Here is a 16,219-nt window from a genome sequence, read left to right on the forward strand (position 1 = left end):
TCAGCATCATGTTTGGAGTAATTACTGCTTGGTGACAGAAAATAAGGCCGAGTTACTAATGTACAGCCTCATGAGCTGTAGAGCTGTCCCAGCTGGTGGGGAGGGAGCTGGACTGTATCCTTGTGTCTGCCGGGAAGTGCTCACCAAACCTGGGTTTGCAGGGAGGACATCCCATATTTGACTCGAGGGGAAAGTGCTCAAATCCCAGTTGATAACAGGCTCATACATGTCACTTAAAGTACATTTTGGCTTGCGGGACTTCTGTTACAGATGGCAATTCACAGCAGGAAAGGAGTATAACTGGCTTAGAGGAGGCTGAAGGGCTGGAAATTAGGTATGCCATCTTACAGTTGTAAACTAGGAAGCTTTGCTTCATAATATGTATGCCAGGGCCTGAATGAAAGAACCTTCCCTTGAAGTTGTTGTCATAGCAGTCATAGGAGTGATTGCATGGCCACACATGTGCTGGGTCCCTTCACCCTTCTGCAGGCTGTGTCTTTTCCACTGTTTCCCTTTAAGCAAAGAGTCTCAAATGTACATTTTCCTAAAATCTTATTTGCAGAAGACAGTTTTTTAATGAAAAAAAAGAACTAGAATGGACCTGATTCATCAAGGCCTGGAACTGCCTGCTAAAGAGGCAGTGGACAACTGAGGAAAAAGGAGTGGTGAATCACCCTGTAACAACATTTTGAATTTACTTTGTTAAATTTTTAATCTCTGTTTAGCTCATGGTCTCTGGATATTACTAGGAGGCATTTGAATCTGAAGGCCATAGAGCTATGTAGTTCACGTCTCCACACAACAGAAATCCATCTATTTTCATATTTGTTTGCCCTAGCAGCAGCAGCCAAAAAAAAAAAAAAAGGCGGGGATTTTTACAGTCTGAAAAGGATTTTGCCATTTCCATAGCTTGTGCAAACAGTGCGGGCAGTTTATTAAAAATCTACCAAGGGGAAATTTTTTGAGTGACTGATGCATAATTTATACCCGGAGCCTCTGAAGGATGGATTGTAAAAAAGCCAGTGCTGATCAAAGGAATCGTTAATGTGCCGCGGAAGTTATTTGGAGGTTTGACACATGCTGAGTTTTTAAACGAATCTCTTTGAGTAAGTTCCTTGAATGCCTCTCAGTGCATTCAGTGAATACAGATCTCCGAGAAAAAAGTTTCTTCGGGTTTCAGAAATGAAACTACTGATCAACAATGAAATAAAAAGTTATCTGAAAACTCAAACAGGGCCAAATTAATCTCAGGTGGGCAGGATTAAACAATGTGAAGCAGACTGAATTCTTTATCTTTAACCAGGTCAGGTCAACTTGCACTTGCAAGGCAGAAAACCTAAAAAAATTGTCAGGAGAAAGCAGATAACATAGATGGGATGTTCACAAAATGAGAGGGAGAACATGACTGAACAAGGTGAGGAGAAGTGATAGGACCAGGAGGGGAGGAAAGGAATAAGGAGGTAGCATAAAATGGGAATGGACAGCTGAAGCTGGCATTTCACCTACATGAATTGCTAGCAGCATGTAAGGAGCACTGGGGGTGCTATGAAGAAAGCTATGCTCACTGTGATTTATTTTTGTAGTACATCTCATGTGAGATTCAGCAAAGCAGCCTTCAGATGCTGCTAGAGAAGTTGCTCTGATGGTTTGGGCCTGAAGTTTTGCTTAGTGCTCCAAAACCCTTTGTACTTATTGCTTCCCTCACCATGACTGAATTCAAGAAAAGGGTCACAAACACCTTCCCTCAGTGGCTGAGATTTCATTACTAAGCTCTTGATTGGTATGATGGCCTTGAAATCCCATCATACCAATGCTGTAAAAACACTACTCTTGTACTGCAAAGCAGACAAAGGAGTTGGGCTATTAATATTACTGGGCATGTACTACAGTTGTACCAAGAAGTTGCAATTATAATTAGGATTCATTGTGTTGGATAATTTACAGACATATGGATATTATATGATTCATTTCCTGTCCCAAAGAGGTTATGGTATATAGAGACATGTAGACAAGTCAAACATATTGAAAAGAAAGAATTATTTTTGTTCCACTTTTTGCCAATGTGGAACCGAAGCATGTTAAGTGATTAGTCTACAGTCATGTCCATGAAGTGTAGGAGATAGGGAATGGACCTGAACCTTGTCCAGTGTCAGGTCTGGACACAACAAATTAAGAAAACTGGTGGCTTGGATTTCATCTGAATGGCAAAAAGCATTCCCCAAATTCTTGCACCAACTACATGCCCCACTCACCTCCCACTTTGAAAACCAGAATGCTGCTAAAACATGGACATGCCATAAAAAACCATCTGAAATAGGTTGTACACAGACCTATACATCTGAAGATGCTATCCTGGCCTGGCAGCACTCACCGCTGTTGCTGCGTTTCCTGCTTATGTCAAGGGTGCCTGCAGAGCTATCGCCTTCCTCAGGAACTTCTGCCAGGTCAGCTGTCTGCAGGGACAGAAAGAGCAAATGAGATGGGATAAGCCAGAAAAAGTGAGCGATGAGGTGAAGACCACACAAGAGCCTTTGGGGAACGCAGTACTTGGGTGCTATCAGAGCAGAGCAAGTCAGCCTAATGGGATTGCAGAACACATTGTATTTGGTGATGCACAACAAATACCTACTTCACAGGGAGCAGTGAAAGCCCAGAAAGAACTCCAGACCAAGTTTACAGTATGGAGTACAAAAGATTTCTGCAGTATAAAGTGAAGTGAAAGTTAAGGAACAAAGGATTATGTTAAACAATGTGGTTCTCTGTATAAAATAGAAGGGGCTTGGGGGAATTTGTAGATCCTGCAGGTATACTAAATAGCTATCTACCAAGGAGACTGGACATTAATTGAAACTATTGACTATTAATTTATTAACCCTGAATACATTATTCAGTAAAATAACTGTAATGTAAGGGTGATTTTAATTCTATTAACATGATGTGAAAGAAGGAGCTGGAGTGTGATGAAGTTGGTGAAGTCAGTCTTTAAATATCTGCTCTCACTTTCTTTTTAAACAGACATCTGGCTGCTATAGTTAGGGAAAAATGAAACCCAAATGTTGTTGTTAGAATTACTATGATTGCTTATTTGTACCATATTAATGGCAATCATGATTAGGGACCCATTGTTCTAGGGTGTAGGAAAACGTGGGATGACATAATCTCAAGCCTCAGTATACTCTGCATAAGGCACCAGATTCCTCGGTTGGGTAGTCAGCTTCTCCATGTATAGCCCGACAGGAATCAGGAGCTGCTCCAAACAACTCTGTCCGAATCTAACCTTACGGAACTTCAGTTTCTGAACTCCCCACACGTGACTTCTTTTGGGTAAAACATCTTTGATAACCATAAAATCCCCAAACATTGAACTTGAGTCAGGTGCTCTCTCTAATCTGAAAAACTGTAAATCATTATATGCTCCTAAGCTTTATTTATTTCTCGTTAACAGGATTTTAGACACATGGAAGGATTTAACTTCGTTATTCCATGACACTTTACAATTGTACTGTACACATAGCTCTGTCCATTGCTTTGCAGACCTTTGCCTGCGCTACAGGAAGAAAAGCCAAATGAGGAACATTCACTGCTTTTGTTCAGGGAGCACAAAATCTGAATTGCTTTATAGATTTTTATATGTTTTTTTCCTTTCACTAGTGTTGACAACAAAGCTTTTTTTAGAAAGTACTTTGACAATTTTATTTCCCCTATCTAGTACTTTCCTAGCTACTTCTCCATCCAAGGATACTAATGAACAAAGAGGTTAAAAGTAGACTTATGCCACAGGTATCTTGTGGTTATCTTGTTTCCCTTGCTATTTTAAGAGCCTTCTACTTTACTGCTCTGTTATGCCTTGGTTTTAGACTCAGCCTTTTGCAGCAGGTCATGCTTGTCTTGCATTTTGTACAAATGGGTCACCCCTGGATGAGAAGCCACTGCAATAGCAATGCTAACACAGAGTCAGTGTAGAGCATATCTAGGCATTTCTAGTTGCTGGGTGGAGAAGGGAGAGACTGGCTTCGTTGAAATAGTAAGTCCCAGCTATTTTTCAGCTCATTGCAACAGCATATTCCTCAGTCTTCATAGATTAGCTTCGTAATTGCTGATTAGCTTCATATTTTCTTGGGTACTACTGCATATGGGATGTGCAGTGACTGTGTCTTCAGTATATACCTCATCCAAAACCTCCTGAAGTAACCTCAGTTACCTTTAATGATTTTTCAGTCAAGAGCTATGTGACAAATGGTCTAATAGAAATGATAGAGGTACAAAGCTGCTTTTGAGAGGAGCTGATCCACGAAAAACTAACAAGAACTGGAATCACATTTACATCACCTTAAGTGACTTTCTGTATAAATGTGGGTTGCAGAAGCACATTTTTGAAGGAAGCAGTAGGTAGTAAATCTGGAACATATGGCCACTTTCTTTCATGGGAAATGCAGAATCTGGGCTGAAAAATCACAGTGGGTGCGTCCACACTGCTCAGTCATGTTAAAAATACCTTGGCTAGTTCAGAGCAAGACGGTTATCTCTACTCTGAGCAGAGACATGAACTGCAGTCCTGGAAGCTTCATGGCTGTAGAGGCAAGGCACAGCTCCTAGGCTAGTTGCCTGTGCTTTTAACTACCTTCAGCAGGAGCAGCTATGCTGCTCTGACCCAGAGCTAGCCCTTTGACAGCTTGGACACCACCTGTGAGGTGAAGTAGGATCCCAGGCGACACCATGTCCCTGGTGTCCCTGGTTTGGTAACACGGCAGAACCTTGAAGTGCTCCCCAGCTCCCAGGGCTGGGGCACAGCCCAGCCGCAAAACCTCTGTGCTGCTGCGAGCCTCACAGCTGCATTGCTGCTTCTGCTTTGAGAGGAGCAGAGCAGCACAGAAGTGAGGACCGCTGGGGAAAGATCCTAGTCCCTATGCATTATTAACTGCACATGTGCTGCTAGCTCACATGCTCTGGTGCATTTTTACCTGGGCTCTAAAGGCATTGTGTCACATCCCTGCTCTGGTCACTGGTCAGTGCCTGCTCCTGGGTCACACATCACAGTTGTAAAGCTCCATGGCCTCATCATTTGGATCAGGGTTGTGTCTGCCCCTGTTTTTTATCCTTGTCTCAATCCACAGGCTTGCACTGGCAGAAGGTATGGTTTCACATGTCTGTTTATTCAGTTCTCTAATGTTTTCTATTTTCTGTACACTGACATGTGTTATATTCTCTCTCAGCCTCAATACGCTGGAGAAATTCCCATAATGAACTTGCGTTCCTCATTCTACACCCACACCCCACCTAGTTATGATCAGCTCCCTAGGGCAAGCTGACACAGCATTCGTGATTTCTACGCTTGAGTTGTCATTCATAATTCAACAGAATGCTTTATTGATTTAGAAAGCAATAATTACATTTGTAGAACTTCTGTTTCAAAGTAAATTAAATAATTGAAAGAAAGAACTGTAATCACAATGCGACAGGTGGTAAGAGTCACTTTGGGTTTTAAAATAGAGCAGAAATTACCAAATTCCTTTTAAGGCACAAACAAGGGTGGATAGAGGACATATCCTTTAATAACTCCCTTGCAGATTTCACTTAGTTCTTGTTTAAATTTGCCTATCTTCTTTCCCATCTGACACAAATGGACGTCTGTTTAGAGGCCACTTACACCACCTGAGGTTACAGTTCAGCCATGTGAGTGAGCATACATTTAAGTGTCAGGGAAATGTACTAAACATAAACAGATATTAGCACAACTTTAAATTAAACATGTAAGTATTTGCTCTGAGGCCTGGAGACCAAGTCTCATTATGTCTCTCTGCCTGCTGATTTTTATTCTGAGGTAAGTGCAGGAGAGATTTTCAGATAATGTGGGTCTGATTTTTAGACATGACAATCAGCTTTAGCCTCCAGTGTATTCAGGTGTGAATTTTTTTTTTTTTTACAGGGGGGAGTAGGGAGGATCTCTTGGGAAAAAAGAGAGCCTCAAGCATAGGCTTAAGTGCCTGTTTATGAGAGGTGAGAGGGTATGAAATGTTCTTTCAACACCATGAATGAGCTCCTGATCTCATGGGTCCCAATACCATTGCAATAACCATTTCTGTAAGGAAGAAATTGGTAATTGTTACTGTTGAACTACGTAAGGATTTAGCAAAGGCAGGGCTAAGGAAACGATCGTTTCCCTTGTCCTCCTCCAGCTCTTCTGCCATGGTCCTGAAGAAAGTGACTTTTATGATAGGAGAGAGTGCATGACAAAGACTAACATGAAGGTGAAAGTCTTCCTGTCTGGATACAAGAAGCTGAGCACACCTGCCTGTATTTGGGTTTTGGAGAGAGGAGCCCAAATCTGTGATGCCTCCCTCCTGAGTCTACACAGGGCAGGGGTGGAAGTGCCAGTCCGCACTGCCTTGTTGCAGTAGCAGTGGCTTAATTTTGGCTGGGCTTGTACTGTGGAGCTTGTACTTTTAAATCTAGGCTCTGAGGACTCCAACCCATGGCTATCACTTTTATGAAGGGTAAATGCCCACCATCAACAACAGGGAGGATGCATCTACTCCAGCATGACAGTTAAATATCTCTGTTCCACTTTTACACAGATATGCAAATCAAAAGAATATAATTTCCTTTTCCAATCTGATAAAAGAAGATTATTAATTTAATTTGTATTTTTCTCTTTTTTCTCAAGAGTCATCTAAAAGATACTTAAAACCCAAGTTTGCAAAAAGAATGTGTTTTCTGGTCTCATTTTGGAAGCTGAGAGTGAGATTAGTTTTTTTACAGTTTGAAAGACAAGTTTTGTGAATTCTGATACAAAACCCTGTGAATGAATATCTGTTGCTCCTCCAGAAATAGAATAGAATAGAATAGAATAGAATAGAATAGAATAGAATAGAATAGAATAGAATGGAACAGAACAGAACAGAAAATGGGTTGGGTTGGCTTGGGTTGGGTTGGGTTGGAAAGGACCTTAAAGATCACCTATTTCCAACCCCCCTGCCATGGGCAGGGACACCTTCCACTAGACCAGGTTGCTCAAAGCCCCATCCAACCTGGCCTTGAACACTTCCAGGGATGGGGCATCCACAACCTCTCTGGGCAACCTGTTCCAGTGCCTCACCACTCTCACAGTAAAGAACTTCTTCTGCACATCTAATCTAAATCTACCTCCTTTCAGTTTAAAGCCATTGCCCAAAATGGAAGAGAGATGTGGGATACTTACAGAGTTTCTGTTGGGAGAGTCAGACCCACTTCCAGAACTGCCCTTTTTGGTTTTCTGGGCTAAGGAAGTCCCAAAGCGGAGAGTTTCATAGACAGGGTCAACCTTATTTCCACAGGCTGCAACAGAAGGAGCAAAACATGCATCAATCCCTTGAAGATATTTCTGGTCATGTTCCTGCTCCGCTTGGATAAACACCTGCTTCTACCAACATGTTTGGGTGTATGCTTAGACACAAGTTAAGAGACTATCCTGATAAAAAGTGTTTGATGAACTTAGTGAAATTGGCTTTTGCTAGCAATTTTCTGCTGCCTCCCCATAAAGATCATCCTCCCCTCATACAGGCTCTTTGTGTCCCAGCCATTGCCTTGTCTCTCTTCACCTGCCATCCTCATTCTCTAATCACCACTGATGCTGCCTACACTGAGGTAAGGAAGACAAAGTACCAGGAGGCTTTAATCTATGTTTGCTGCCTGTTCCTACCACTGACCTTGTGGATTGCTCTCAACAGTAGGTGCTTGAAGGGAAAAACCCTGTATTGTGCCTGAGCATCCTTGTGGTATGGGTGGGCCATCACCTTTATCCATCTGCTCTCACAGTGCTCCTACCTGGCTAATGTGAATAAACAGGATGGCCTGGATCTTCCTTGAAAGGTACTGACATCCCCACTGTGGGGCCATATGGGGTCTGGAGGCAGGCATGAGTAGGTACCTGCTGTTGGGAATGTACTCCAGGTTGCTCAGCTCAGTCTAGGGGTAGCCCTAAAGGCCACCACCCCCACTGGCGTATGTCCGTTCAATTCTCACTCCCACTCTCCCCCATAGCTGGCCCCAAAAGTCATCTCCCATGGCAGAGAAATGGATGTCTTCAATTGGCACGAGCAAATTCAGTTCAAATCCTCTTCTACATACTGCATGATTAGACCTCAGCCTCCCTTGCGGTACAAGGCAGTAGACACATAGAATACAGTACATTTGTAGCATTGTGTAGAAGGAGGGAAATTTTGGCCAAAGTACTGAGAAAATACAGGGGATTTTGAATTTTGATGAGAGCAAAGCACACCTCATTTTTTAGCCAGAGTTTGTTCAAAATGTTTCTATTACTTCTGACAAAAACGATGGATGTTTTTTAGAAAGAGAAACTTAGATGAAATCCATGTAATTAACTTTTTTTTTTTACTGCCAAAAACAACGAAGTAAATGTCCTCTGACAAGTCGTTTTACACTGACTGCCTAGTTTTGTCTTTCATTTTTTGTACTGCCAGGCTTGCCTGGTCAGAGTACTGGTGGGGAGAAATATTCTCCAGAATCAACTCAACTTCTCCATTTCAGGATGTTTCTTTTCAGGAATTTGGTATTACAGTGAGCAAAATCTGGTCTTTTAAATACTCGGACAATGTGTAGACATGGTCAATAAGGAAAAATATGAGGAAAGTAAGAAGTGTGGATGAAAAAGGACAGGAACCTAGCAAAGTCCCTCAAAAGCCAGACCAGTGGTTTGAATGCCTCCCGCTGTTTTGATCTCTCTTGTCTTTTATCTGGTTCTTCCCAGCTCAGACCTTCACCTCAATATTCCAGTATTTCTTCCCTTTCAAGTTCCTACCTTGATCTCAGGTAGTTATTATTATAAATAGGGTAATTGCTAAGAGGTTATATGTATGAGGTTTTGAGTGAAACGCACAATAAACACACCCTCTCCTCTTCCAGCTTTGTATCTTTGAAGTGGTCCTTTCCTGAGACGGCAGAAGGACATCCAGTCACTGAAAGGAGCTGGAAGGCTGCTGAGGTTAAATACCATGGCTGGAAGTCTGCCGCTGCTGTTGCAGAGCACTGCCAAAGGGAGACTGAACAGAAAAGCAATCAAAACCTACCAATAGGCATCACTTCTTTGATGCAGCCAAACTGTTCATGAATGAGTAGTGGTGAGCTGTAGTACCGTCGAAATCCCTTTGGCTGGAGGGAGAGAAAGCAAAAACAAGTGAAGTGCATTGCTGCCATGATTGACGTAGTAGAAATAACTTCAGCTCTTCGGCGAATGGTGTAACAGTTTGGCGAAGCTGGAAATTTGCCTCCTGTTGTTGAGTCACTGTGGGGTTTAGAGATCAGGGATTTATTTGATTTTTCTCCTGGAAAAAAACATTTTCCCGTATTTGTGTGGAAGGAGGGGCTCATTTTCAGCTCCCCTTTTTCTTTTGTCTTACACAAAAGCAGCACTAATTAATTGCAGCAGAAGTGCTGAATCATTAGAGGTTCTGGGAAGTTTCCCTCTCCCTTTCTTCTTATGTAATGTGAATTTGCATTGTTTTGCATTTGCTAAACATGTGACTATCCTTCCCCACCCTAACTCCAAATCCTCATGTTCCCACGTATGCACTTGTGAAACCCAAGGAATTTAGAGCCTTTCTATAGGTTTTTCTAAAGTTTGCTGCTGACTGACTGCAGCTTCCCCTGCTTTTTTGTCTTGTAAGGTCAAAAAACTCCCCAAGTTGTCACCAGATGTCCCCTCGATGTCCATTTGTAGAGAAATGCACTATAACAACTCAAGCTATACCATTAAAGAATACCACAATATGGCCAATAACTGTGCCCTATACCACTCCAAAAACCATTCTTAGAAGGTTAAACATTTCCTGTCACCTCTCTATTTACTATCCCGGCTAGCAAATATCTCAGGCAAAGGCTGAGTACCCAAAATGAAGGTGCTAACATCTAAGTCTTTGGAAATGCCCTTCAAGGTATTAGAGATCCACAAATGGTCTCTCAGATTTCTAATCTTTGCAGGCTGTGAGAACTTCCAGTCACAGTGAGAAGTGGAAAAACCCCATGGAGATGTGCATATTTTCCGTATCCTATGTTCAGTATACATCAAAAAAGGATAGACAACTAGTTCTTTTGCTAATGAGCTGCAGTATAGATTGAGAAGGAATGAGGGGATTGATAAATTTGGTTTCTTAGAGGAATAAATTCCAGATTCTCCAGCCTCGGTTTGCCCCCAAACTAGATTCAGACACAACATGAACTCATAAAACTCCCATGACTTTGCCGGATGACTTCCTGCTGCAAATTTCACCTCTACTTTTCTGCTTTTGTAAACTAGTGACCACAAGAGCTGAGGCTCGAATCAAGAAATGTGTGAAACCATTCACGTGATTTAGTATTTGGCTTGTCCAGGGCTTGCAATGAGGTCATTCAGCTCTTCACAGACCAACTTCCTATACCAGAATGCCTCACACTAGGGCTACGATTACGGTTTAAATGCATAAAGATTTGCCTCAGGTGTATAAACAACAATAGCTTTCACTGAATACTTTTGGGGAAAAAAAATCTTTCCAGTGAAAGGTGGATACTCTAGCTCTTTTGAAGTCAATGCTTGCATTTTTTCATCATTTAGCACAGTGAAACTGTTTGGTTTTAGCTTATATTTGTCTCAGGTGCCTTCAGGTTGCAACAAATCTGAGAACATCTGAAACGTGAATGTATGTATTCAGTTCTCATATTCCAAATGGTCATTTTTTCTGAGTTTTTTTTCCAAAAGTAACCAAAATAACCATATTCCCATAAAAGTCATCAAGTTGGGTTAGAATCATCTCAAACACAGTGTCCTGCCTTTGCCAATAATGAGAATTTGCTGCTCAGAAGGTGACCCAGGCACTAAGGTGCTGTGTCCATACAGGGGCAGGTCTCCTCCCAGCCTCTCCTAGAGATTGCTTCAAACTCCATAGTGTCTCACTGTGAAATATCCTTTGGTTTTCTTTTTAAGATGAATTATGTTTTTTCTTCAAGCCCTAACAGTGGAAAAAACAATAAAACATAATTTGAAGGATTTTTCATTTCGTAAACTCCATTGAAATATTTTGACTAAGGTATAGCATTCCTTGAGAGATTTACACTACAGCAAGCACAGTTTAAATCAAGGGAATTAATTCTGTTATTTAGCTAAATTTAGATTATGTAACTGTATTTTCACATCCACAAAGCAGACCAGATATGTGTTTCATTTTTGTTCAGGTTTTTGAGTAGTAGCAATTGACCAAATTGACAATAGGGCACCCCTGGCTTTCCTTTTCCTGCCTCAGTAAAGTGACCTGGTGTCAGTTCTGCTAATGCACCAGCTAAATGCCAGCCAGGGGGTCAGGCACACAAAGTGAGTGGCTCCAGCACAAGCTGGTCCCTCTCACTGCACTTGCTGCCCTGAGCTGCTCACTTACCAGCTTGCCCATGCAACGCTGTTGTCCAATACTGTCTGCACACTTGTGGTGGATGCTCATCTTACAAGCCTTACAGCGCAGTCCGTGCTTAGCGTTTGTTCCTGTGAAATGCATGGAAATGATTTAATTAGACAAAATCAATAGTTTCCATGCATTTAACAAATGATCTGAAAGAACTGATGGGGAGGTCAGTTGCAGTAGAGTAAATATTGACAGCATTCCTTGCCTTGCCTACTTTTTTTAATATACATTTATACATGCATTTTCTTTACAGCCTCTCCGTTTTAGGCATTTCTCCCCCAGGCTCTTTCCTAGGCTATTGCTGCCTTTAGATATATATTGGATTATGGTCTGTTGTATGATAGTGTTATCAGCGATGTCTCTGCCTCATGAACATCAAGCAAAATCCCTTTGCTATTTTGAATGGGCTTGGCATGAGAGCCGTGCACGGCTGAGGGAGCCACTGAAGGAGCACCCAGGCTCTGGAGCTGCCCTGGGGAGCCAGGCCATCAGTGGAGGGCTAGGCTTTGTGGGTGAGAGGTAGCTCCAGGGGTGTGTGAGAGGGCTAAGCTAGCTCCCTTACCATTGCCCACCCATGCGCCCAGGGACTGCTGCTCTCACCTCCCTGGGCCAGTGCTCAGAGGGTGCAGGAAGGGCTCCTTGCATGTCCCTGAGCGGGGCAGTGAGGGTGCCATGGGTCTGACCTTGCTCTCCTTCACTGGCAGTGGAAAAGTTCAGCACTGCAGGTAGGGGAGCTCCAGGAGAAAATTTGCCTTACAGAACCAGACTTCTCCCACTTGGGCAACAGTAGTTCTACATTATCTTCAATGTGGACCTACTCTTAAATGACAGAGCCAAGTCTCCTTCCAGGCAGGAACAGTCACTCTTACTCATACACCTGTAAGACTTGCTAAACTATGCAGAAGCAGTTAAGCTGCAGCAACTCTTTTATCCCCACGGGACTGTATAAATGGAATGAGTAAACAACATGTCACTTCATTATCATCTACTGTGAGAGTGAGTAAGAAACAAGGTAGTAAAAAAACCCCCCAAACTCTTGACATTTTAACCGGCCCTCATTAGTCAGACATGATAGGAATATTAGTCAGAAGGATCCTGCCTCTGAAAGTACTCAGGTAGCTCTTGGTTATTTGAGCAGTCAACACCATGTACATGCTGCTGACATCATGCAGTGGAATGCTACGTCTGAAAGAAGCGCTTCAGGGAAGGGCTCATCAAGTCGGTAACAAAACCCAAGCCTTGACAGGACCGCTTTCAGGGGAAGAGGTCCCTGAAGTGGCCACTTTCAAGCCAGAGAGAGGCAGGCTGGAGGAGCTGGGGGTCATTGCAGTGAGCCAGGCTCAGATGTTTCATTTATGCGCTTCTTGTAGGACAGGGAACCGACATCCTCCCCACTTTCCTACTGAGACTGCTGGAGAGATGGGGAGTGAATGGGGTTGAGTGTGGGGTGCACCCTGGGGACTCCCATGGAGTGGGGTCAGCACCTGCTCCCTCCTTGTCGCCTGCCCGGCCCCTCTCAGCTGAGCCGATGCACGGCACCTCACTGCTCGGGTATGTGCAGACGTCTAGCCTCATTCCTGGGGTCTTTTTTCCTAGTAAACACAGGATTTACTAGAAGAACACGTCCCTGTTCTGTTTTTTTTTTTTTTTTCCTGCGTAGTTGCACTTGAATTACTGTACTGTGAGGATTTTTTTCAGTTATAGTTTCTTTCCAATAGCACATGCTCAAACCAATATTGACTTCTGCGTCTTTGTGCTTTTATTACTGATGATGAAATGCTGAATCACCCTTCCTGATGGTCAACAACTGACACAATGAGAAAACAGGACTTCCTCCACATTTTTAAAATTATATTTATAGGGTGGAATGAAAAAAAGGAAAATGATATCATACTTTGCCTGTACAACGCATATTTAGTATCAGTGCTTACACTGGGTCTAATTCTCCTCTCACACTGGTCTGTACTAGCATAACTTTTACCTGCTTTACCAAGTTGCTCCTGAGATTCAGCTGAAAAGGCAATCAGTCTCACAGTCCCTTCTGCTGGCTGTGTTACGCTCTTCCAGCCATTTTAGTGTTAACATTACAAGGTGGATATTGGTCCTTACATGTTATAACCATGTGATCACAGAAGATAGACATTTGTCAACGTAACTGCACATCCAAATGATGTGCAAAATGAATGCAAAATATCTGTGCTACTTTCAAAAATCAAAACCCAACTTCTTCAGAACAGAAATCTGTGGTCATGTGAAAATGAGTAAGACTATCAATTACAAAAGAGCAACACTATATTTCTATTGCTGAATGCCATTTGTTACCTGTGGGTAGGTAAGTAGTGACTTCAAAGAGAGGAAAAGTATTTCAGTCACACGCTTGAGTCTACAAGAAGTAAATAAAAATGAAATTCCCTATAACTACCAAAAGCTTCAATCTTTAATTCACTGTCATTTCTAACTACTTGGTTTACTGTGGGACTAGGCAGCTTGGAAATAATTTGCATGTATCTCCCTGCCTCCCAGTGAGGAATAACTAAAGGGCTTAAAGAAGAAGCATTTATTCTGTATTTACACTTAACTACCATATCTCAAGCTCTGAAAATGGCATTTCTACAAGACACATTTTCTTTTTTCCCCCAGGATAATTCTTTCTTCTTCAGTTTCTGATCTCCATCACACTAAATCAAACCTCCTCAGAGAATCATGGCTAAGCTATTTCAAAACTGCGTGCCAGAGACTAGACAACTACATACTGGCAATGTATCTGACCCCAAAGTTCCTGAGATTCAGAACTGAGGCACAGCCACAGCTCACATTATGGAGAAGAACAGATCCACATTCGGTATACGTGTAAATGAGACCAGGGTTTGGCCCGCTGCATCAGGTTTTGGCCTCCCATGTAAGCAAGCTTGTTGACTCTGCAGTTGCCTGAATGGGGCTGGTTTTGAAAGGCATCCTGGTAGTTTGAAATGGGGAAAAAGTGGGCAGAACATGGATCTTGCAAACAAATTATGTAAAGTTGAGAGAGTACAGTGAGAGTCCTACAGTCATGCCAGTATAAGAGAGGTATTTCATTATGCCTAAAGTAGCAGCACAGGATATAGCAATGTGTTGAAACATTATTTGCCAATAAATTCCCCCAGAGAGCATGAGAAAGCTAGGAATTTGGTCTGAACATATATTAAATAGTAGAAAATCAGTGGTATTAATGACTAAAAGTAAAAAATTATGACAATGATAATAATAATAATAGTAATAACACTACCACAATGGGGCAGACTGTTTGAGGGGAATTTGCATCAATTATCAATTATTTGTATCAATTATTATTTGTATCAATTTTCACTTATCTGCCATAGGGTACCAGGGCTTGTTGGAAGTTGCAAGCCTCTCTGTGGCATGCTTATTCCCACTGGGTTAATCTTTCTGTAGATTGAAGCATGGGGAAGGGGAAGAGTAAGGAGAGCGTTCACATTTGAGATGGCCACAGCAGTGTCTGGAAGGGGCAGTGTTCCTGCAGAAGTAGTGAAGTCTGGGATACTAAAACACTCTCCTCAGGGACTTCTGCTGAACATACTCTAATGACCTACAAGACTGACCATCACTCTCTTGTTTGCTTCCTGCCGCCCTAAATAGCTGACAGCCTGATTGCAGCCTACCATTTATTCCCATTGGCAGATATTCCCCTATGCCAACCTTGAAGCACAGCTGGAAGCTACTGGCATAAAGTATTCACTGAAATGTCTTAGCCCACCTGGAATCACTTCAATTTGTGGTGGATCAGAAATAGAGGAACTAAAGGTTTAGCAACTAAGCTAAACTTGGAGTACCCTAACTACTTTTTTCTCTGGTTTTCATTCAAAGGGGGAGTAGACTAACAGCTTTGATGGACTCTTTGTTATTACCTTCAAAAAGTAATAATCCCTCCCACCCTCTTCTCCAAAGGCCCTTACTACGGTTACTTAATCAAATTGTTAAATGCTGAGCATGACAGAACGAAGGTTCTGCTCAGTCACTTTTTCATTGCAATCTAGGGATGTGATCGTCACTATTTATATTCAAGGCACACTACTTCATTCACTGAACAGGGTGGGCAGTGTCCAATGAATGGGCAGCTCTAGTCAATACTTTTTTACTTTCATCGGTCAGTGTGCGTCCTTAAGCGTCATCTCTTGAGTACCATGTTAGCCTAATTCCAAATACAAGGTGATTAATGGCCTCATGGGCTTTCCTATGGGTTCACTGTCTTTGTCTCTATGCCTTGCAATATGAGCACGTTTGCCAAAACCTGGATGGGATGGCTCCCATCTAAGGGACTAATGGGTAAAACTGTCAGAGGTGTCACTAATACAGCCCAGGATGTTAGCATTTAAGTTGTAAAAATTGCAAGCTGCTAAAACTGGGGTTTTAGAATGGAAAGTACTGGACATGTTTAGCTGACTCGTAGTGCGCATAAACATGTCAATGTAGTCATGAAATTCATATAGGAAAAACACACTCACGTACATTTGCACATGTCCTCTGTGTCCTATGTATTAATGTATCTATTAATTATCTTACACTCTGTAAAGGCTGGCATTCGTTTTGCAAATGAAAAAGCCAAAACTGACAAAAGAAACAGTGTTTCACTGGAAGCAAACGAGGAAATTTTATGTCAAGATACCTGAGTAGCTCTTAAATAAACTTACAAATGAGGTTTTGCCACAGTCATTTTCTTCAGACACCAGCTAATGCATCCAGACGCACAGCACTGGAAGGATGCATTGTTTTGAGAAGCAGGTCATGTTTAATAACGC

At 42.2% G+C, this 16,219-nt stretch overlaps 1 protein-coding gene across 2 annotated transcripts in view; it reads right to left on the reverse strand.

The window, feature by feature from the left end:
- The window catches only part of STAC (SH3 and cysteine rich domain), a 72,650-nt gene that overhangs the window by 15,617 nt on the left and 40,814 nt on the right, over nt 1-16,219 (reverse strand). The window contains exons 3-6 of one of the 2 annotated variants that reach the window (XM_050892395.1): nt 11,403-11,503; nt 9,066-9,147; nt 7,199-7,314; nt 2,372-2,453 (exon numbers count right to left, since the gene is read on the reverse strand). In XM_050892395.1, the coding sequence (XP_050748352.1) occupies nt 2,372-2,453; nt 7,199-7,314; nt 9,066-9,147; nt 11,403-11,503 (381 nt within the window). The remainder of the gene's footprint in view (nt 1-2,371; nt 2,454-7,198; nt 7,315-9,065; nt 9,148-11,402; nt 11,504-16,219) is intronic. The other variant, XM_050892396.1, reaches the window with a different exon arrangement.

Source organism: Gymnogyps californianus, chromosome 2, assembly GCF_018139145.2.
Source record: "Gymnogyps californianus isolate 813 chromosome 2, ASM1813914v2, whole genome shotgun sequence".
NCBI classification, from domain to species: domain Eukaryota; kingdom Metazoa; phylum Chordata; class Aves; order Accipitriformes; family Cathartidae; genus Gymnogyps; species Gymnogyps californianus.